This window comes from Bison bison, unplaced genomic scaffold (genome assembly GCF_000754665.1).
Source record: "Bison bison bison isolate TAMUID 2011002044 unplaced genomic scaffold, Bison_UMD1.0 scf7180017864371, whole genome shotgun sequence".
NCBI classification, from domain to species: Eukaryota; Metazoa; Chordata; class Mammalia; order Artiodactyla; family Bovidae; genus Bison; species Bison bison.
Genome location: NW_011494943.1, coordinates 8,178,986 through 8,201,489, shown reverse-complemented (window position 1 = coordinate 8,201,489; position 22,504 = coordinate 8,178,986). Strand labels below are relative to the sequence as shown.

Genomic DNA, 22,504 nt, shown 5'->3' with positions numbered 1-22,504 from the left:
TTGGGATATATTCATAGCCCAGGGGGGCTTCCTAGGTGGCAACAGTGGTAAAGAATCCACCTGCCAATGCAGGAGACACAAGAGACGAGGGTTCGATCCCTGGGTTGGGAAGATCCCCAGGAGTAGGAAACGGCAACCCACTCTAGTAATCTTGCCTGGAAAATCCCACGGACAGAGCAGCCTGAGGGCTATAGTCCATGGGGTCACAAAAGAGATGGACACAACTGAGCAGCTGAGCACACACGCATAGGCCGGGACAAGGACCCTGTAGATGGGGAAGGGATGGCTGCCAAAGGGCAACCCAAAGAGGTGGGAGCACACAGCAGAGAGGCCGGCTTTTACAGGAGGAGAGCTTGGGTGGGTGCAGGTGAAGAGGCGTGACATTAACACGCTGGGAGCCCTCACCGGGTGAATCACATTTCTGCACACATTAGCAGAAGCACTAACTGCCTTTTGTCCCAGACTATCTTTCCAAGATTGTTGGTATATAGCAAACTGTCTTAGAAGACAAAGATAAGACCCCCATCTGGAGCAGAAGACAAATTTTCTTACTTCCAGCCTAAGTTTTTTTTTCCTCTCTTTAAAAAAAAAAGTCTTTTGGCAGTGCCCTGCAACATGTGAGATCTTCATTCCCTGACCAGGGATTGAACTCGCGTCCCCTGCATTGGAAGATCGGAGTCTTAACTTCTGCACCACCAGGGAAGTCCCTCCAGTATAATTTTTAATGCCTGCCTCGAGGGCAACGGCAGGTTTGCTTGCAGCCCATTGGAAAAGATTCTGGTTTCCCTTGTTCAAGGTTCCTCAGCTGTGCGGCAAACCCACCGTATGTGCAGCAAACCCGCTGTGTGGCCCCTTTTGGGTCCCTCTGCCTCACCTTCTGGGGTCTGAAGAGCAAGGAGGCACCATCTTGAAGTTCACGTTGCTCACTGTGCCACCAGGAATCAAGTCACTCCTCTCTGACCCCAGAGTCTCACGTCTTCTGCCGGCATCCATCAAACTGTAGCAGGCTGACCTGTTAGCCCGATCACAGAGTAAACCTCAGACCCTTCACGTTCTGGCCAGGAGGTGCCTTTGTAATTGTGGGCCTGGGAAATTGAAGCTCCCCTCTCGGAGGAGGGGGTAAGGAGGCAGGGAGAAAAGAGGCTTGAGGTGACATCTTGGAATCCCTGTTGGGCAGGATGGAAGCTGGAGCTAACCAAGGACAGGGAAATGGCTGGTTGTAGCAAGCCCAGCTGATGCCCAATGGGTACCATTCTACTCTGGAATGAAACAGTCCCCAGTCAGCAGCTCCTAGCCAGGCCAGGAAGCGGGCAGCGTGGGGGAGGGGACACTGCACAGGCTGATCAGAGTGTGAATCCAGGTCGGAGTTCTGCTGGGCGGAAAGCCAGGAACACAGAGAGAGTAGCTCTCAGATTATGAATGACCCCCAGGGGCCTGGCTGGAAAGGAAAGAAAGCTTCAGGGAGAGAACTGATGTGCCGGCAGACAGTGGAGGGGCGAGGACACAGGAGGCTGCAGACGGGAAAGAGAACCCCATGTGGTGGATAGGAAGCTCTGGTCTTGGTGGGGTATTACCTTTTAAAAATATATGTATATATTTCTTTATTGGTCTGTGCAGGATCTTAGTGGCAGCATGCAGAATCTTTTTAGTTGTGGCACAGGGGACCTTTAGTTGTGGTATGTGGTATCTAGTTCCCTGACCAGGGATCAAACCTGGGCCCCCTACATTGGAAGCTCAGGGTCTTAGCCACTGGACCACCAGGGAAGTCTTGAGGTACTTGTCTTTTAGGCACTGGAGATGGACCCAAATCCTTAATACGGATGTGCTTGTGTGCGTGTTAAGTCACTTCGGTGGTGTCTGACTCTTCACGACCCTATGGACTGTAGCCTTCCACGCTCCTCTGTCCATAGGATTCTCCTGGCAAAAGTCCTGGAGTGGGTTGCCATGTCCTCCTCCAGGGGATCTTCCCCACCGGGGGATCAAACCCCAGTCTCCTGCGTTGCAGGTGAATTCTTTACCGGCTGACCACAAGGGGCTGGGGGTAGGTTTGAGACTTAGGAACTTAGAGAGAGGTCTGATGTTTTATCAGCCCCTGAGGAAATGGGAGAAGGTGCTGATCAAGGGATAAGTAACAGAGACAGGTATTTGGGGGATGGAAAACCATAAAGATTAAAAGACTTGAAATCATCATTTTAAGTCGGTCTGACAGGAGGGTAGCCAGGGGCAGCATTTTTTAAATAGTGTGAACTGAGTCTGAAGGACTTGCTCCTGCCGGAGAGCAGAGGCTCCACGAAGTTTTCCCAGTAAGCCTTGCAATTAGACAGATACCTGTTGCTCCACCCAGGCTTATCCTTTACATGAGAACTGGGGAGGGGTTGGGGGTGGGTGAGTTGCAGTTGCCTGTCATCCTCGCATTTGTTGACAGTTCAGGGTCTAGGGTATTTCACAGGTTTCTGGGGCCAGGATGATGTCCACTGGAGAATACAGTGTCTCATCTACCGCTTACCCCTGGAAAGGCTCTGCTTCCGGTGCACGGGAGCCCGGGCTTTCCCGGGCCTTCCTGATGACACCTGAGCCTCTGCTACACCTTTCAGGTGTCTCTGGGCTGCTGAGATGTCCAGGTTGCCCCGGGGTTGTAACAGGGACGCATTGTAACTGAGGGCTCTGGCCAGTCAATAAACGAGAGAGACGGACAACCTCAGCTCTCCCGCCCTTCCCATCCCGGGCAGGCCCCCTGCCCCACCCCCTCCAATTCCAGCCGGGGTCTGAGCGGTTGGGGTTTAACCCTGCATGCTCCCCGCCCCTCCCACGGGCCTCGGGTGCCAGGAAGCCGCGAGCCCAGGGGGCCCCCGAGGGCGCAGTGTGCGGCCCAGGCGGCAGGTGGCGGCGTCTCCCCGCGCCCCGCGGCCCCACAGAACCCCCGGACCGCGCGCACGCACGCCCTTCACGGTACCGGGAAGCGCCCTGCCCAACACCGGCTCGCGGCGTCTCTGGGCTGGGCCGTCCAAGTCCGGAGGACAGAGGGTAGCGCCTGAGAGGCGCGGGCAGCTCTGGGTGCCGGCGCGACACTCTCGCCTCCGGGACCCGCCGCACAGCCCCCAAGGGTGCGGCGGCGTCCGGAGGCCGGGAGCCGACAGAGGAAGAAAGGCGGGGCGGGGAGGGGCGGCGGGGCCGGGCGGGGCCGGACGGCCGACTCCGGGAGTCGAGCCCAGCGCACCCGGGCCTCTCCTCTCCGCCCGGGTCGGCTGCCCACGGGACGCCCTCGGGCCAAGGCTGCATGGGGCTCCAGCGTGGCCGGCTCTTCTGGCCGCTGCTCCTGCTCGCGGCTGTCTGCTCCGGGATCCTGGTCGCCCTGTACTCCTCGGCGGTGGAGTTGCACCTGGGGCCCCGAACCGAAGCCAGGTAGGAGCTGCCGCGCGGGACCTGTCCGGAGGGTGCAGGGGACGCGGGGACTCGGGCTGCGGCCCTTTGTACCCAGAGCCTCCACCCGGGAGTTAAACTCGTGCTGCCGGGGGTCCCACAGCTGCTGCTGTATCCAAGAGGAACTTCGCCCCTTGCTCACCGGAGATCCACTCCCGACAGCTTTCTGCTGACTTCCCTCCAGCCCTAATTAGAAACCCTTTCATCTGTCCTACTTTGGCTTGGACATCGGATTCAGATAAAATCAGTCCCGGCTTTCCACGGATTGTCCCTCGCTAACCTCACATTTCTCAGATTCTACTTTGGGGGCGGGGACCCAAGTCTCCAAGATCCAGCGTTGCGCGCGGCTCCTCAGCCCGGCGGCGGCAGGTCGCGCCTCTCCGGCTCGCTGTGGTCCCTGCCCTCCCCGCGCCCGGCTCGCTTCTCTCCTCCCGCTCTGTTCCGTTGTTTATTTTGATAAGCCCCGTCCGGGCGCGATCCGGTGAAGAGGTGGACTGCGGCCCACCTTGGGTTCCATCCAAGTTTCCCTCCCTGAGCTGCTCCTGCTGCGCTCCGCTCCCTCTCCCTGACCCTGGGCACCTTCCTTTCATTTGGTGCCCCAGGAGGAGAAACCTGAGAGCCTGCCTTTGGTAGGTCACGGTTCCAGTTACTGAAGAAACCTTAAAAGGGATTTAGCTTTACTTCTGGAAGGTGGACCGAGCTGTGCCCAGCGTTTGGATTTGTGAGGCCCCATGGGTACCTACAGTCTGCTGCAGAGGCCTCTGGGCCCTGGCTTTCCCTTCCCAGTGCTTTTCGATCCACACAGTCCTCACTAAAGGGAATGAAGTCAGAATTAGTGTCTGCTCTCAGGAATGGGGCTCTCCAGGTGGCTCAGTGGTAGAGAATCTGCCTGCCAAGCAGGAGACCCAGGTTCAATCCCTGGGTCAGGAAGATCCCCTGGAGAAGGAAATGGCAACCCACTCCAGTATCCTTGCCTGGGAGATCCCAAGGACAGAGGAGCCTGGCAGGCTATAGTCCATGGAGTCGCAAAAGGGTCAGACACTCAGACAGGACTTCGCGACTAAAACACAAAACCAAAAACATTCAGGAAACAAAGTCAGAGGGCACCCAGTGTTACAAAACAATATGAAACACGCTTGCCATTGATTATGTGTCCCCTCCCTTTAGAAACAAAGGTGTTCTAGCTGGCAACACCTGAAGTTAACTTTGCCTCCTTGGAGTCAGACATTGCATAAGGAAAAGGACTGAAAAGAACTGAGGGTATTAAGAAAGGAGATCCGTATCAGTTTTCTGTAAAGATGTTTTGAAACACATTTATTTGAACATCCTTCAAAAGTAACTAATACCACTATAAATATGAGGTTGACTGAACATCCATTATACCTCAACAAAGCTTTTTTAAAAGACCTTTCATGTTTTAAAAATCTAGTACGACTTGTCCATATCCTTGATGTTTTGGTGATGTTTGCATTTTAGCTAAACCCCAGGGGCCAGGTCCAGACTCAGCCTCATTAGGAGCTGGACAAGCAGAGGGGCAGGTGGGATGGAAATCTGAGCAGGGCGAGCAAGCTATGTAACCCTCCCTCACCTGGGGATCAAAAGCAGCCCTCCCGGGCTACGGTGGGGAGTCCAGGGGAAGCCGAGTGCTGGGACCAGGCCTGGCACACCGGAGATGGGAGATGAGGCTCTCCTTGCAGGTTAGAGGGTGGAATCGGTCCAATCAGTAGTTCCTGGGCTTGGGATTTCTAGACTTGTTTTAGAGTGGGTTGCCATTTCCTCCTCCAGGGGATCTTCCTGACCAAACCCATTGTCTCCTGCATTTACCGCTGAGCCTTTGGAGAAGCCTTATTCCCACGGTGGTGTCTAAAAGCCTTTGGATTCCCGGGGTGGGGGGTGTCGGGGGAGTCTCTTGAGCAGAAGGGTTGCTCTGGAGAGGAGCTGGCCTTCCTGAGACCCGAGCGATTCAGGGCTCCCTCCTGTTTCTATTCCACCCATTCAGCAGTTCCTCTGTCAGATTCCAAGCCTGGCTGGCATGTTAGAATCACTGGGGAGGAAGGGATGACAGTGGGGGGAGGGGGGTTGAATCACTGGAGACCCAGAACCAACCGATCAGAATTCTGGTGTTTTTCAAAAGTTCCTTGGGGTTCCTGAAGGCCACCTGCGCTGAGCACCACGGTGCCAGTTCCTCCTCTGAGAGGAGCTACAGGGTTTTGTGGTTGGCTGATCTGGGTTGAGTGGAGGATAGGATCGCCCTGCTTTTTCTGGCCTGCTCTTCCAAAGTCTTTCACAAACCCTGAAGGCAGGTGGGTCCAGATGCCCTTGTGGCTCAAACGGTCTTGGTGCCTAGAAGCAAGTCACTGGAAGCCTTTGTTTCCTTCGAAACTGCTGACCTCAGATCCTCCCCACCTGCTCCCTCGGGGTTGTAGGGGAGGTGGGAGGAGTCTGGGAATAGCCTGACTACCCTCTTGAATGGATAGGGGCTCCTGTTCCTTCCTGTTTGCCCTCTGCCCAGGTGGCTCAGTGGTAAAGAAAGTTACTGCTATTGTAGGAGCTGCGGGTTTGATTCCTGGGTCAGGAAGATCCCCTGGAGAAGGAAATGGCAACCCACTCCAGTATTCTTGCCTGGAAAATCCCATGGACAGAGGAGCCTGATATGCTACATACAGTCCATAGGGCCGCAAAGAGTCAGACACAACTAAGCGCGTGTGCGCCACACACACACACACACACACACACACACATTGGTGCAGGGACCACCTAGCACCTAGCAGGTGGGTGTAGGGCAGTAACCTAGACCCTTACCTCCCTCCAGAAGGGTCAGTGTCGTTGAGGCTGTCACAGGGTCCCTTCCCTTTGCCCTTTAGGTAACAATAGCTAATATTTAGAAGACACTTCTTACATAAGATAACACAGACTCTGTTTGAAGGCTCCCGACAAGAATGCAGGCAGGGCTTTACTGGGGCCCCTGCGGGCGGCAACGGGAAGGAAACCCAATGCCAATTTTTCTTGCTTGCTCCCTGGGGGTGGGGCGGGGCTCGGTGAGTTGGTTCCTTCTACAGGATGACAGTAGGGGTGGGTCCAGGGGGTCAGGCCAGAGAGGTGGCTTAGGTGGCCCGCCCACCCCCTTAGTGGTGCCACGTGCCAGGTCAATGTGCACACCTGCTTCTGCTCAGATTTTGGTCTTTCTGTATCCCTCTTGTTCATAATTTGCCCCAGCCGCCGCATGTACTCAGCTACTTTTAGTCCCTTGTAGTTTATTTTGCATTTTGTTGCTCAAGGAGACGTTTGTCCAAGTGCAAGCACTGCAGCAAAGGGTCCCAGGCCCCAGCCTGTCTCAATCTGACCATCTGCATACCTGCATGATCATCCCTGCTGAACAGACACAGACACTGAGCTTCTGAGAAGTTCAGTGGCTTCCAGAGATCCTGGAACCCAAACCCACGGTGTCGGGCTTTGGCCCCACCCCTTTCGCCAGGTGAAGGGGGCCCAGGGCACCCGGGATCTAACACCTGTTTTGCGGGCCTTAACAGGGAGACCGCTTAGATGGTCACGAGCCCAGGCCGCTGGCAATCTTTCCTATTTTATATTTTCATGTCTTAACCACCATCTCGCTGTTCCCATACATTCCACATTTCAGCCACTTGCCAAGGGGCTAGGCAGAACATAATAAGGTGATAATATTTTGTGCCCAAAGAGAAAGAGATGAGCAAGAATCAGAGCATAGGGGAAAAAATAAAAAAATCAGACCCTGATGGACGATCAGCCTCCAGAGTTACCAGATGAGCACGCTCCGGGGGCAGGTCAGACCCCGGCTTTACTTCCGCCTTCTCCCCCAGGAACACCACGTCGTCATCTCAAGCTTTCTTTGGACCCAAGGCACCGAATTCTAGGACACGAAAGGTACAGTGGCGGGCTACCCTGTGGCGGGGTACAAGGGGAAAGAAAAATGGGAATGATACCATTCTTACGAGCCTACTGGGCGGGAGCTCTCTGGAAACCCCCCTCCCTCCTCTCCTCCCACCCCGGCTACATCCCCCTCCGCACCCAGAGAATGGAGCACAGAACTGAGGGGCCAGCCAGCGCTCTTTAGACCTGACCACTGAGGTCCCTGCACCCCAACAGCAAAGAAACATGGCTCCATCTTTACTCCCTGGGGTATAACCAGCAGAAAAGTTCTTGCAAATCTTGATTTATCTTTAAAAGTTCTCTGACTTTTACATTCTACACCTCAAAATGTCTTTTTACTGTAAAACTCACATTTAAACTGTTAGCATGCATGCGTGCTAAGTCACTTCAGTCGTGTCCGACTGTTTGCAACCCTATGGGCTGTAGCCCTCTGTCCATGGGATTCTCCAGGCAAGAATACTGGAGTGGGTCGCCATGCCCTCCTCCAGGAGATCTTGCCCACCCAGGGATCGAACCCGCATCTCTTACGTCTCCTGCATTGGCAGGTGAGTTCTTTACCACTAGCACCACCTGAGAAGCCCTGTAAACTGTTTACCATGAAGTAAACCCAAGCCCAGGGGCCTCTCTGCTCTGTCACAGAGCACAGTGACTGTGGCCTTACAGGCCATCTCAAGCACTTTACCTGCGTTCTCTCACTTACACCTGTCGGCAAGGTCGGGAGGCAGCTTTTGCAGTAAAATGAGGCACAGAGATACCCTGCTCAGGTTACCCATGGAAAAGAGGTGGCACAGGGATTCAGGCCTCTCTTGGACCCCCGGGCTGGGTCTGAACTCCCGAGCAACATGCCCTCACCCTCTGTGCAGGCTGCAGTCAAGCGGGATGATGACTATGTAGTTCTGGCCTGGTCCCGGTTTAAGAGTTGTTTTTCATGCCCAAGACACTGGAACTTGTTAACTGAGGTCTCATGGGGGCAAGATCTCACCACATGCAAGACTGAGTAACTGCAAAGCTGTAAGTGGCAGAGCGAGCTCCCCTCGGCAGGTGATGGAGACCCCACCCCCCACCCCAAGAACAGAGATCAGGTGGACACTTGGCGGACTGGCTAAAGAAAGTCTTCAAGCGTCTTAAAGCACTTGGCCAGGTCATCTTTACTTTTCCTAAAGTCCTTTCACCTTGAGCTGCTGCTGCTAAGTCGCTTCAGTCGTGTCAGACTCTGTGCGATCTCATAGACAGCAGCCCACCAGGCTCCCCCATCCCTGGGATTCTCCAGGCAAGAACACTGGAGTGGGTTGCCATTTCCTTCTCCAAAGCAGGAAAGTGAAAAGTGACAGTGAAGTCGCTCAGTCGTGTCCGACCCTCAGCGACCCTATGGACTTCAACCTTCCAGGCTCCTCCGTCCATGGGATTTTCCAGGCAAGAGTACGGGAGTGGGGTGCCATTGCCTTCTCCTACTTGATGCTAATTGACATATTTCCTCACCTGGTTTAAAAACAAAAAGATTTGAGCTTTTGTCTTTTGGATATATATGACATGGGGGAAAAAAAATGAAGAAGTAGGTAAAGGAAAAATAAAGGTAAGAAAGTTAGACAATGTCAGATAAGTGCGTGAAAAATATGCCAGAGGGTGTCAGAGATGGGCTCTGAGCTTCCCTGTGACAACAGCAAAGAAGGAAAGCTTGCCACCCTGTCCATGAGATAAAAGCAAGCCAGCTGCCCAAGCAAAGTGCGCCTTTCTGGATATGGAGACCTGAAGATTTTTCTCTTGGAGCCTTGTAAAGGAGACCCTGGAAAACACCCCTATGATGAACTGAAGAGGAGTGAGACTGATGTAGTCAGTTCAGCTTAATGCTTGCTTTTAAAGCATGAATTTGGTCCATAAAGATTGCTGTGGGAGTAAAACAAGTTGAGCAGAACCCAAATTTCGTGTGTGTTTATCAGTGATTTTGTCAGCCAGAACACTGGTAAATGCAGAAAACCATACTGCACCAAAGGGAATCATGTAGGAATACCCAAAAGGCACGCACATGCACACTTCAGACAGCCATCTGCTTCATCGCATGTTTAATAACCGGCTTCCCACCACTTCACGATAACTCCCAAACTGCCACTCTTCCGAAGCCCACATCCCCAAGAATGTGTCAGTTCTTTTCCAAGGTCAAGTGCCATATTTTGAGAACTATTTATATATTTCTTGGGCTTCTCTGGTGACTCAGACAGTAAAGAATCTGACTGCAATGCAGGAGACCTGGGTTTGGTCCCTGGGTCGGGAAGATCCCCTGGAGAAGGTAATGGCTACCCACTCCAGTATTCTTGCCTGGAGAATCCCCTGGACAGAGGAGCCTGGTGGGCTACAGTCCATGGGGTTGCAAAGAGTAGGACACAACTGAGCGACTAACATTTTCACTTTTCTAGATGTTTCCTAACCAGTGAATGTGTGTAAAACTGCTTCTATCTTCATTTTATGCATCACTGATCAAGTTTTTTGAGTTTCTGCTGCTCATAGTCCCTTTTCCCGAAAGCCCTGTGGTTTGGGTTGCGGTTCTGCACGATGGTTTTTAGGCATTCGTATGTCACATAACAGCAGAAATGACTGTACTCTTTCCCACGTTGTCCTTTGATGAAACCAACGTCTTAACCAAGACCCCCTTCAGTGGAAGAATAGCCCTGACCAGACCGGGGCTGCTCAGGAATCTAACACGGGGGTCTGGGGGTAGAGGGGGGCTGGGGCCTGTCTGGTACGCGTGCTCTCCTTCAAGGCCGCTGGGTGCGGAGGCCCCTGCGTGCGGAGGCCCCTGCAAGGCTTCCTTTGCTGCTGGCACCAATGACCACCAACTTGGGAGCCTTAAAACAAGAGAAATGGAGTCTCTCACAGTTCTAGAGGCCAGAAGTCTGAAGTCAGGTATCCAGCAGGGCCAGCCGCCCTCTGAAGTCTCCAGGGAAGAATCTCTCCTGGCCTCTTCCAGCTTATGGGGGCTCTAGCTGTCCCCTGGCTTGCAGCTTCATCACTCACTCTCTGCCCCCGACCCCCGCCATCAGCACGTGCCTTCTTTGTATGATTTTATTTTTGTTTATTTATTTTTGGCCGTGCGGCGTCTTCGTTGCTGCATGGGCCCTCCTCTAGTGGTGGTGAGCGAGGGCCACTCTCTAGCTGCGGTGCACGGGCTTCTCATTGCGGTGGCTTCTTTTGAGGCAGAACACAGACTCTAGGGCGTACACACTTCAGCCACTGCGGCCCATGGGCTCCGTAGTTGCGGCTGCCGGGCTCTAGAGCACAGGCACAATAGTTGTGGAGCACAGACTTCATTGCTCCACGGCATGTGGGATCTTCCCGGATCAGGGGATCGAATCCATGTCTCCTGCACTGGCAGGTGGATTCTTTACCCCTGAGCCACCACGGGAAGCCTAGCACATGCCTTCTTATAAGGATACCAGTCATTGAATTTAGGGCCCACTTAGTACATTAGAAGTTATACTCCATTTATGTGTGTGGCTCAGTCACTTCAGTCGTGTCTGACGCTTTGCAACCCTATGGACTGTAGCCAACCAGGTTCCTCTGTCCATGGGATTCTCCAGGCTGGAGTGTGTTGCCTAGCCCTCCTCCAGGGGATCTTCCCAACACAAGGATCAAACCCGCGTCTCCTTCACCTTTTTGCATTGCAGGCAGATCCTTTACTGCTGAGCCACCTTACGGTATAATCTCACCTGACTGATTACATCTGCAAAGACCCTCTTTCCAAATAAGGTCACATTCTGAGGTTTGGGGCAGACATGAATTGGGAGAGGGGACATTATTCAACTCAAGATAGGCACCGGCTGGTCAAAGACATCACAGATCTTCCCAGTAGCCCTTTCCATGTGAACCCTACTGCAGCAAGGACGGCCAGGGCAAGGGTTTGGACCCAGGCTGATGGAGTCCAAGGCCTGGGGTGGACCTCCTCCAATACAGGGCAGGCAGCTCTTACCCATTTGTGGGAAAGTGCCCTCAAGTTCCCCCCAAGTGTGAGGTAAAGTAGTAGGCCAGAGCCGTCAGGCCCCAGAGACGTGGCATCCAGGGAGAAGGGCTGGGCAGGGTAAATCCAGAAAGCTCTCTGACCCCTACCAGGCCACTGCGTACAGGCCAGCTTGGCTGGCACATCTAGGGGGTGGCCCAAGGCTGGAGAGGGGAAGGGCAGCACTTCCCTCCCAGCCCTCTTGTGGGGTATGCGGGCTCCTTGGAAGGTTCCTACCCACCCTACCTTCTAGAACAGCCCTCGGGGACTTCCCTGGGGGTCCTTGGGCTTCCCTGGTGAGTTTGATCCCTGGGTGTGGGAAGATCCCACCCAGGAGAAGGAAATGGCAACCACTCCAGTATTCTTGCCTGGAGAATCCCATGGATAGAGGAGCCTGGCAGGCTACAATCCATGGGGTCACAAAGAGTGGGACAGAACTGAGCAACTAACACTGGGGTCCAGTGGTTAAGAATCCGCCTGGCAGTGTAGGGCACGTGGGTTCCATTCCTGGCTGGGCAAGTGGGATTCCCACATACCTCAGGGCAGCTAGGCCCACAGTGCCACTGGAGAGCTCTCATGCCACACCTAGAGAGGCCTGACCACGAAGATCCTACGTGATGCAACTAAGACCCAAGGCGGCCAAATAAGTAAATTAAAAAAAGAAACAGCCCTCTTATCTTGTCACCCACAGAACCTGCTCTGTCGACATCCACTTTCTCTTGCCGTTCAGCGGCACCCTCGCTTCCGGAATCTGTTTAACCTCTCCACTCCAGTGCTGCTGTCGGGGGACCTCTTCACCCCGCAGCTCTGGGACAGCCTGAGCCAGCACAAAGCCCCCTACGGCTGGCAGGGGCTCTCCCACCAAGGTAACCTGCAGCCCTCTGGCCCTAAATAGTCCATTCCTCCTGCTTTGGGGCCACGGTGCCCCTTTCTCCTCACTTCCTCCCAGGCAGGCTTCAAGGCTCACCTCCACTGCTGTGAGACTCCCTGCCTCTACAAGCACCCTCTACAAGGGTCAAGGAGAGGGGCCTGGCTACTGCCCCACCCGACCCCTCTACCAGTGGCTCTTGCCCTCCTGGGGCCTGGCATGAAAGATGGCCAGTGTGCAAAGGTGGCTGAGGATAGCAGTTGTGAGCCCTCAAACAGCCCAATGATGGCTGCTTTTGGGAGAGACCACCCAGAGCCCCTTCCACTTTAAGTCGGCCCCTCACCCTACCCCCGAAGGCCCCAAATTATTTCCTTTTGGAATAAGCAAAGTCTTGGGAGGACTGGTTATCTGAGTTCTCAAGATAACTGGGGCCACAGCCAACCCTCCCGCCCCACCACCCTCTTTGCAGGCGTCCTGCTCCCACGGACGTTTCCCTGTCCTCCACCTTCTGTGCCTCTTGAGAGGGGCCTGGTGTCAGGTCTCAGGCAGGTGCGGGTGCCAGGAATTCTCGGGAAGGCCCCAGTGCCCCTCACAGCACTCCACCTTGTCCCACAGCCATCACCTCCACCCTCAGCCTCCTGAACGGCTCAGAGAGCACCAGGCTGTTCGCCGTCTCCCAGGAGCTGCTTCCTGGCTGCATCCGGTGTGCCGTGGTGGGTAACGGAGGCATTCTGAACGGCTCCCTCCAGGGTCAGAACATCGATGCCCATGACTACGTGTTCAGGTATGTGGGCTAGGGGCCAGGGAGGAAGCAGGAGAGGAGCTGGGTGGAGAGCTGGTCCCCAGCCAGCCCCCCGGGGGGAGCATCGTAGGTGAGGGCGTGGGCTAATGGAGCAGTAGCGGCCTCAGGCAGCTCAGCAGTTGTGACGGGCGGACAGGCGTGGACAAGGGCGTTAGGCAGACAGACCCTGAAGACGCACGAGGCTGTGGTCAACCCAGGGGACCCAGGAGGAAGGAGCTGCCAGGGCTGGCTTCGCCCATTTCACAGGGCATCCTTCAGGTGCCCGGCTTCAGGATGGGGCTGGCGACTGGGCACTGGGGCTGCCGTGGGTAGAGGGAGTGCCAGAAGCCTGGGGATGGAAGTCAACATGCAGTACCGTGTAGCCACAAGCAGGCTGATGAGCCTCTGTTTGGACCAGACTCAACGGTGCGGTGATCAAAGGCTTCGAGAATGACGTGGGCACCAAGATCTCCTTCTACGGTTTTACTGTGAACACAATGAAGAACTCCCTCATCTCCTACTCGAACGTGGGCTTCACCTCTGTGCCGCAGGGACAGGTAAGGCTCCCATGGGCACCATGGTCCCTGACAGCCAGCACCGTTGTTTCCTGTCCGCCCCCCAACGCACCACAGGGCAGGCCACGGGGTTCCCACGCCCCAGCCCAGCGGATGGACAGGTTGTACGCCAGGATCTAGGGCCTGTGTAATGGGGCGCCCTGTAGCTCAGGACCAGGAAAGCTCTGGAGTGGAGCATGAATGACTAATGTTTACTGAAGGCTTATGGAGTGCCAGGCACTTTACAGAGGCCACGTCAGCCCCCTCTTACTGGTGAGGGCACTAAGGCTCAGGGCCCCTTCGTTCAGCAGAGTGGCAGTGGAGCCCGACTCAAACCCCTGCTACCCCCCTGACCCAGAGGTCAGCAGCACACAGCCAGCCAGAGGGTATTTGCTGAGTGTCTCCTCCATTCCAACCCCACACACACTCAGCACAGCAGCCCCTGAGAACTGGAACCTGAGTCTGTCTGCTGCCTCCAGGCTCTTTCAGCCACACCCAGCTGCTCTAACACCATGCTTCCCCTTCTAGAGGGCTTCCCTGAGAGCTCAGTTGGTAAAGAATCTACCTGTGATGCAGGAGACCCCACTTTGATTCCCTGGTCAGGAAGATCCACTGGAGAAAGGAAATACTCCAGTATTCCAGCCTGGAGAATTCAGAATTCCATGGACCCCATAGTCTATGGGGTCATAAAGAGGCAGACAAGACTGGAGCAACTTTCACTTTCTTTCCCCTTCTAGAGCAGGCTGGCTACCACATGCAGCGGGGAGGTCCCAAGATAAGGGTGCTGTGGTGCTTGATAGGGCTGGTTTGAGTTTTCAGCAGCTTCCTCCTCTTACCAGGGACGTCAGGGGTGTCCAAGCTACAGCATCCATGCTCTGAGGCCTCTTTTAGCTCATGATGAAACAAGATAGCACAGTTTCATTTCTGGTGTAGCCACAGAACCTGTATGCATGTGTGCTAAGTCGATTCAGTTGTGTCCAACTCTGTGCAACCCTATGTACTGTAGCCCTCCAGGCTCCTCTGTCCATGGGATTCTCCAAACAAGAATACTAGAGTGGGTTGCCATGCCCGCCTCCAGGGCATCTTCCTGAACCAGGGATCAAACTCCCATCTCTTATGTCTCCTGCATTGGTAGGTGAATTCTTTGCCATTAGTGCTACCTGGGAAGAACCTGTATGAGTTCTCCATAACTGCATGACGAATGACCCCCAAACCTCATAGCTGTAAACAACAAGTACTGCTTATCTTGCCGTTTTCATAAGTCAGGAATTTGGGAGCAGCTCAGTAGAGTGATTTTGTCCACTTCTTTTTTTTTAGCCTCCTCTGGCAGCATGAAAGTGTTAGTTGCTCAGTCATGTGGTCCAACTCTCTGCGACCCCATGGGGTGTACCCGACCAGGCTCCTCTGTCCTTGGAATTCTCCAGGCAAGAATACTGCAGAGGGTAGCCTTTCTCTTCTCCAAGGGATCTTCCTGACCCAGAGTCCAAGCTGGGTCTCCCTCATTGCAGGCCGATTCTTTACTGTCTGGGCCATCAGGGATGCCCTTCCCAGATGACTCAGCAAGTAAAGAATCCACTTGCAATTCAGGAGACACAGGAGATGCAGGTTCAATCCCTGGGTTGGAAAGAGCCCCTGGAGAAAGAAATGGCAACCCACTCCAGTATTCTTGCCTGGGAAATCCCATGGCCAGAGGAGCCTGGCGGGCTACAGTCCAACGGAGTTGCAAAGAGTTGGACATGACTGAGCAACTAAGCATACACACACCAGCAGCATGTGGGACCCTAGTTTGCTGACGAGGGATTGAACTTGCACTCCTGCATTGGAAGGTGGAGTTTTAACCAGTGGACCAGAGAAGTCCCTCATCGGAGTGGTTTTGGCTCAGGGTCTCCCAGTAGTCACAGTCAGGCTTGACAGGGGCCGCGGTCATCAGAAGGCCCGCCTGGGCCAGGGTGAAGATGGCTCCCTCACAGCCCTCACCATGTGGGCCCCTCTGCAGGCTAATACACTGCCTCCCCGATGGGGTAGCTAGCTTGACCCAGAGCGAGTGATCCCAGAGAGCAAGGAAGCTCCTCCAGTGTCTTTTATGAACCCCTCTCCAAGGGGGTCACACACGCTTCCTTACTCCCACTTTTTCGTATCCATTAGAAAAATTCTTAGTCCCTCAGTCCAGCCCACACTCAAGGGAATGGCAGTTGAGCACGGCTCCTTGAAGGGAAGAGTATCAGCGGGTCTGAGCACTGAAACCCTCAGTGGAACCCGAAAGAACAGGGCACCCTAAAGTGGAAAATACAGACTCAGAAAGGAGAGGCTCCTGCCCGGGCAGGGGCCAGACCGGGCGGAGGGCGGTCCACTCGGAGCAGGAAGTCCCCGTGGTCTTGTCCCCACCGGGGCTGCTTCTCTGTTGCCCCGACAGTACCTGCGCTATATCTTCATCCCCTCGGACATCCGTGACTACCTGATGCTGAGATCCGCCATCCTGGGTGTGCCTGTCCCCGAGGGCACCGATAAAGGAGACAGGTGAGCAGCCAAGCAGGGAAATAGGGCACGGTACTGCTCCCGGGTCCACCGTCAGATGGGAAAGGTGGCTGAAGGTGGCCAGAAAGGCCCCAAGAATCCACCAGAGCATTAGAAGAGTTAACTCTTCTTTTTTTCCTACCCTCGGGAAAGCCCAGGTAATGCTGCTGGTCCCCAGGGACCCTCCTGACCAGGTGGGCTGCAGGTTCAAGGGGCTCCTTTTGGAATGGGGGCCGGCAGGCCTGGCCCCTCAGCTTCAGCTGCGGTCCCCATAACCCGCCCAGCCACCCACCTGGCCTGTCCACAGCTGTCCCTGTTGTCCCGTTGAGTGCACTGTGTTTGGAGACTAAGAGTGAGGGCCAGGACCCATGCCACTCCTTGGCGGGCACCCTCCCAAGACTGCCCATGAAATGGGAGAGCAGGGGACGTGGGCCCAGTGTCCTGCAGAGTGGGAACAAAGGGCCCTCTGTCTATCCTCCCCCACCTTCCTGGGCAGCAGGCCCGTGTCCAGCTCTTTTGAACCATGTCCGGGCCTCATCTGAACCTTCTCCCTGTGGTGCTGAAGACAATTTCTTGTCCCTGAGTCGGGTCCTCATAAATCTGCACCAACCCCTGTGGCCGCCAAGGACCGACCCTCCTGTCTCGCTGGCTGGCCCCGGTACATCTCACCCACCCTCAAAGAGCACCTTCTGAGGCGTCCTTAGGGGTTAAGCCCTCGGGGGCCAGGCCGGCTACGCCAGCCCCGCCCTGTGCCCCGCCCCAACCTGCTGATGACCCAACAATAGCCTGGCAGCGGCTCCTGGGGGTGGGCTTTGCGACCCAGACGGGACTGGCTCCTGGGGGTTGGGGGGGGCTGGGTCAAAGACATCGGGTGGACATTAAGCCTCCCCAACACCAATGAGCTCCCCCTCCCATTCCCCTAATCCATCCCCTGCCCAGTCCCCCTCCCAGTCCAGATCCAACCATACCAACCAGCAGCCCTATGCCAGCTCTGGCGGCTCAGCTCCTTCACCGTCCCCCACCCGGGGGTCTTCCCGTGCCCCCTCTCACCCTGCCACCCCAAATGCCTCACAGCCCTCTTCCCGGGCCTCCTCCCTGACCCCCAGCCCTCATGTCCAGCCTCGGGGGTCTTCCCAAAATGCCACTCCACCTGCCTCCAAATCTCCCTCTCAATCTGGCTTGAAATCCCTCTCCCGAAACTCTTCCCAAACTCCCCCCATACCCGGCGCCAAGTCCCCCGCCCACAGCCCCGCGCCCTCAGCCTCCTACATCGGGCTCGGGCTTGGGCCCATCCGGGGCATCCCGTCCTACATCGCCCCCTACGTGCCCCGCTTCATGAAAGAGGCCCCCTTCTTCCAGCCTCCTACTTCGCCCCTCCCGCAGAACCAGTGCTTCCCCTGCTCCTTCCCCTGCCGGGCCCGGGACCGCCCGCGCAAGCCCCCCGACTCCCCGTACCTCCCTCTCCTCCCGCCCCCTCCGCACCTCCCCCGGGTCAGCTGCTCCTACCCGTCTCCCCCCGCCCTGTTCACGCCCCCCTCCTCCCTCTCCTACACCCCGCCCACCGAGGTCCTGGTGGGCGGGAAGCCGCACGTGGTGCCCACGGTGCTCCCAGCCACCTTCTACACCCCCTTCTCCCGCTACTACTCCCAGCCCCGCCCCTACCGGTCCATCCACCGCCACCGCCCCAGCGCCTTTCACCTCTCCTCACTCCACAACCCGTCGTACGACGCCTCGGGCCGCTCTGTTCACTTCTATCGTGGGTCCTAGGCCTCAGACCTATTTTGGACTGGACTCCTCTGCCAGCAAATTCAGGCTACTCCATCCAGACTTCATCAGCTACCTGACAGAGAGGTAGGTGCGGGCAGGGATGGTGCTGGGAGCAACTCCCCTGCCCACCCCCACCATTCGCCCCACACCTACAGGCTGCTGCTGCTGCTAAGTCGCTTCAGTTGTGTCCGACTCTGGGCGACCCCATAGAAGGCAGCCCACCATCCCTGGGATTCTCCAGGCAAGAACACTGGAGTGGGGTGCCATTGCCTTCTCCAATGCATGAAAATGAAAAGTGAAAGTGAAGTCGCTCAGTCGCTTCTGACTCTTTAGCGACCCCATGCACTGCAGCCCACCAGGCTCCTCCGTCCATGGTATTTTCCAGGCAAGAGTACTGGAGTGGGGTACCATTGCCTTCTCTGGCAGCACTGGCTTTATCCCCTGAAGATGAAACCCCAAGCTGGGTCATGTGCCGAGGACCACCGTGGCCGCCCCTACTCCCCGCCCCGCAGCACTTACACTGCTTCATTTACTTGTTGTTTAGTTCCTCAGTCCTGTCCCATTCTTTGCGACCCCATGGATGGTAGCCCGCCAGGCTTCTCTGTCCATGGCATCTCCCACAAAGAATACTGGAGTTGGTTACCACTTCCTTCTCCAGGGGACCTTCTGAACCCAGATTGAACCCGTCTTCTGTTATTGGCAGGTGGATTCTTTACCACTGAGCCACCAGGTTAAATACATTGATGGAGGTGATGTTCTATCAGTCAAGGTAGACAGGAAACCCAACAGGCTTACTTACCAAAAACGTTCACCAACGCTTAGGCTGGGTATAGAGGGACTGTAAGTGTGGGGCTGTATGGGGACTAGTGGAAGCCAGCGTTCAGGCCCAAACACAGGAGGACCCTGGGAGGAGCCTGGGGAACCCCTGCCTGCAGATCTCCACCCCCATCCCACCCATCAGTGGTTCTCAGCAGGAGGCTGGTCCACCGTCCTGTCTGAAGTTTTGGTTGTCACTAGGCGACCTGAGTGCCCCTAGTGGGCAGAGGCCGGGGATGCTGCTGAACCACCTACAAGACACAGGGCAGCCCCTGCAACGCACATCTGTCCAGCCTGAAGTGGTGACAGTGCTGCAGCTGGGAAACCTACTGCATGCAGCCCCAGGCTAGCACCCCAAGACCCAGAGCAGGCCAGGGGTGGCAGGGGAGTCTGGGAGGCAAGCTGAAGACCACTCAACAGATGAAGAACAGGCTGAGAAGCTGGGTGGTTTGCCTGGCAAGGCCTAGATGAGAACCCAGGGCTGAGGTCAAGGCTCGTGGTCACCATACTGCGGCCTCACTTTGGGACCATCTGGGTGTCTGAAAGCGTGTACGTGTGCTTGCACACATGTGCGCCATCTCACTAGTGGCCCAGTCACAGGACCTACGTGTACTCTGTCCTCATGTGTGGCTCCTGCTTGGCCAGTCCGGAGGTGAAATTTAGGTGTCAGGTTAAATAACTACGCCAACTATGCCCTAGACGTTGTGGTGCGGGAGGGTGTTGCAGAGAGGAAAAGCAAGTTAGGCTGGACTCAGGCTTCTAGAGAGGGAGAGAGGGAAGGGTCTCACCTGTTTTTTCAGGAGGGCCTGTTCCTCCTGCTCACTGCTTGTTACCTAAGGTGTTATTTCAACCAAAGATTTTTGTGTATAATTCATCTTTCTCCAAATGGCAGATGGGTGAGGGCAGAAGGGCCAGAAAATTTTGCCGTTTCCCAACCTGCCTGAGTTGGTGTAATGGCACAACCCTCAAGCAAATGTGCAAGACCAAAAGTCCTGGGGTTTTTTGGCTGCCCTGGGTTTTCTTTACTGCACAGGCTTTCTCTAGTTGTGGCGAACAAGGTCTGCTCTTCGCTGTGGGGTGCAGGCTTCTCATTTTGGTGGCCTCTCCAGAGTGCGGGCTCTAGGCACACGGGCTTAGTTGCTCCTCAGCATGTAGGATCTTCCTGGACCAGGGATTGAACCCATGTCCACTGGACCACCAAAGAAGTCCTCTGGAGTCTGAGTTTTGACACTTCTTTTTGCTTCCAGGTTTCTGAAATCAAAGTTGATTAACACAAAATTTGGAGACCTATACATGCCTAGTACTGGGGCCCTCATGTTGCTGACAGCTCTACATACCTGTGACCAGGTAAGAGGTCTGCTCTTTCAGGAGCCCACAGCAGCAGAGCTGGTGTGAATGGAACCTTATTCCATCCATGAGATCCTCTACGTGAGGCCTGCTAGCCCAGACCTGGGACTCTGGGCCTCCATCCCGTGGCAGAAGGCTCCCCAGCTGCAGGAGCCACCTAGTCTAGGGAATGGGGTGGAGGAAGTGCTCTCGGTCCCGTAGGGGACAGCCTTCGGACCCAGTCTTGCCTTCCTCCCCAGGGCCACCTTCCCCTGGGCTTGTCCTTTCACCCTCTGCCCCAGGGCAGACGCTGCACATGGTGTTTAAGGGACATATGACCCAACTGCTCTTGTGAAAGCAAAATCTCAACCAAAGTGGGTAGGGACATCTGTTTTGGGAGGACACTCTCAAACTGAGGTGGGCATCCTTCCACACGTGGAGTCTCTGAAATCACTCCATGAGCCAATTCTTGCTGGGGTGGTACCCATGAGCTGCAGAGACAGAGGCTGAGAATCAGTTTTCAGGGAAAGGCAGTGTTGACCCAGGCACAAGAGCTGGAGGCCAAGCACCACTGGACTCTGGTCCCCCTTTTCCATGTTTAAAACAGGACTCTCCTGTCTGCAGTCACCATGAGAACAGGAAACGGGAGGTAAGGGGCTTTCTGCCTCCATCTTGAGCATAATGATCATGGCTTTGGTGTCACAAACCAGAGTTCAAAACCCAGCCCAGCTACTTATTAGCTTGTGACTGCGGACACACGTTTTGGTTATCTTTCTGAGCCCATTTCCCCATTTGTAAAACAGGGACAGTATCTACGCTTAGAGTTGGGTGAGAAAATGTGCAGAAATAACAGTGCAGATATGAAAACGTGGGTGAGAACGGTTGTTTATTCTCACCTCCACACAAGGCAGCTATGCCTAAGTTCCTTCCACTTTATAAACTGTGCTTAGTCGCTCAGTCGTGTCCGACTCTGCAACCCCATGGACTGTAGCCCACCAGGAACCTCTGTCCATGGGGATTCTCCAGGAAATACTGGACTGGGTTGCCATTCCCTCCTCCAGGGGCCACACTGCAGGCACGTTCTTTACCATCTGAGCACCAGGGAAGCCCTTTACACCAGGGAAGCCCTGTGTAAATGGCTTCTCAAATGCTAGCAGCTCATTATGCTAATGAGCTGCTTCTCATAGCAGCTCAAATGCTAACTGTCCTTCTCCAGGTTAGCGCCTATGGATTCATCACAAGCAACTACCAGAAATTTTCTGACCACTATTTCGATCGAATGAAGAAGCCACTGATATTCTACGCAAACCACGACCTGTCCCTGGAAGCCACCCTTTGGAGGGACCTGCACAAGGCTGGCATCCTTTGGTTGTACCAGCGGTGACCCAAAAGCATTCAAGACCTTTATTTTTGCAGAGCTGCGGCCCTGGGCCCTCAAGTAACTAAAGCTACCTTGTGTGTGTTCCATCCTTGACACCCACCTACCCCTTCACTACAGAGGACAGAGTGGATGTGTCGATGTCACTCAAGACTGCCCTTTGTGGGACACCCTGCCTTGTCCTTAGCTCACCCAAGGAGATTCCTCTGGGCCCAGGGAGACAACCCAACCTTGGTCGAGGAAAAACATTGCTCTGCTGGGCTCATCTTTAAAACTGAAGACAACACTCTCAAGATGAGACCGACCAGCGCGAGCATGCAGGTATCCTTCAGAGCTGAGCGTTTTCCAAGCCAGCAGTGGCACAGACTGACTTGGTCAGTGGAGTGGCTCAGGGCCTCTCAATTAACGAAGGTCAAGCAGCAGTAGAAACAAATGCACTTTTCAGCCCAAATCCTCCCACTAGCATGTCCGGCCTCAGACTCCAAAGCAGTTCACCTCAAGGACATGTTGGAACAGCTTTTCTGAGAAAGGGAACAGACTCACTTCTGCCCCCTGATAAAGTGGGAGCACAAAGGGCAGAAAGTCATTTGAAATTAGTTAATTGCATAAATGACGGATAACCACTGTATCTGTTTGTGTTGGGGAAAGTAGTGTATTACGCAGGGTATTAGCATGGAGAGTCTGAACCACCAGAAAGTCCTGGCCTCTGATTAAAGGCCCACTGAAGATGTATTAACACCCCATCACCAAAAGGACATTATTGGGTAACAAACCCTCATCACTGGACATTGACAAACAAGGCTTCAATAATTTGACTGGATACAGGCAGCTTTCTTTTAGATTATACGGGCTTCAGAGTGTAAATCAACTGAATGACCACTACACAGCTCCACACACAAACCCTGGGTTTGACTGGCTGGTGTTACTATATCCCATAAGGCAGTGGAGCGGGCTGGGGAGGCCTCCCATCCAGAACCTGGCCTCTGGCCCCTGCTTCTGAAGGGTCATTCCTCTCCATACAACACCGCTGCCTTAGAAACTTAAGACGGGTGACTAAAAAAAATGACATATAGGATTTAACCACTATAGCAGCTACTTGAGAAAGCATGGCTTCCTGAGGCCTGGACCCCTTTCCCCCCATATTTTATTTTTTCCCTATTCCCATCACATCTGTAGTTAGCAAACC

At 54.9% G+C, this 22,504-nt stretch overlaps 1 protein-coding gene across 2 annotated transcripts; it reads left to right on the top strand.

Annotated features, from left to right (window-relative positions):
* The first annotated feature begins 3,195 nt into the window (after positions 1 to 3,195).
* On the top strand, positions 3,196 to 22,218 carry ST6GALNAC2 (ST6 (alpha-N-acetyl-neuraminyl-2,3-beta-galactosyl-1,3)-N-acetylgalactosaminide alpha-2,6-sialyltransferase 2). 2 transcript variants are annotated; one of them, XM_010856216.1, is made up of 9 exons: positions 3,196 to 3,402; positions 7,257 to 7,320; positions 12,006 to 12,180; positions 12,798 to 12,966; positions 13,382 to 13,520; positions 15,931 to 16,034; positions 17,799 to 17,882; positions 19,862 to 19,961; positions 21,157 to 22,218. In XM_010856216.1, the coding sequence occupies exons 1-9, from the start codon at positions 3,278 to 3,280 to the stop codon at positions 21,322 to 21,324; spliced, it is 1,128 nt and encodes a 375-aa protein (XP_010854518.1). In that variant the 5' UTR covers positions 3,196 to 3,277; the 3' UTR covers positions 21,325 to 22,218. The 2 variants fall into 2 exon arrangements, with proteins under 2 accessions (XP_010854518.1, XP_010854517.1); XM_010856215.1 differs by having other exon boundaries at positions 17,682 to 17,882.
* Positions 22,219 to 22,504: the final 286 nt, after the last annotated feature.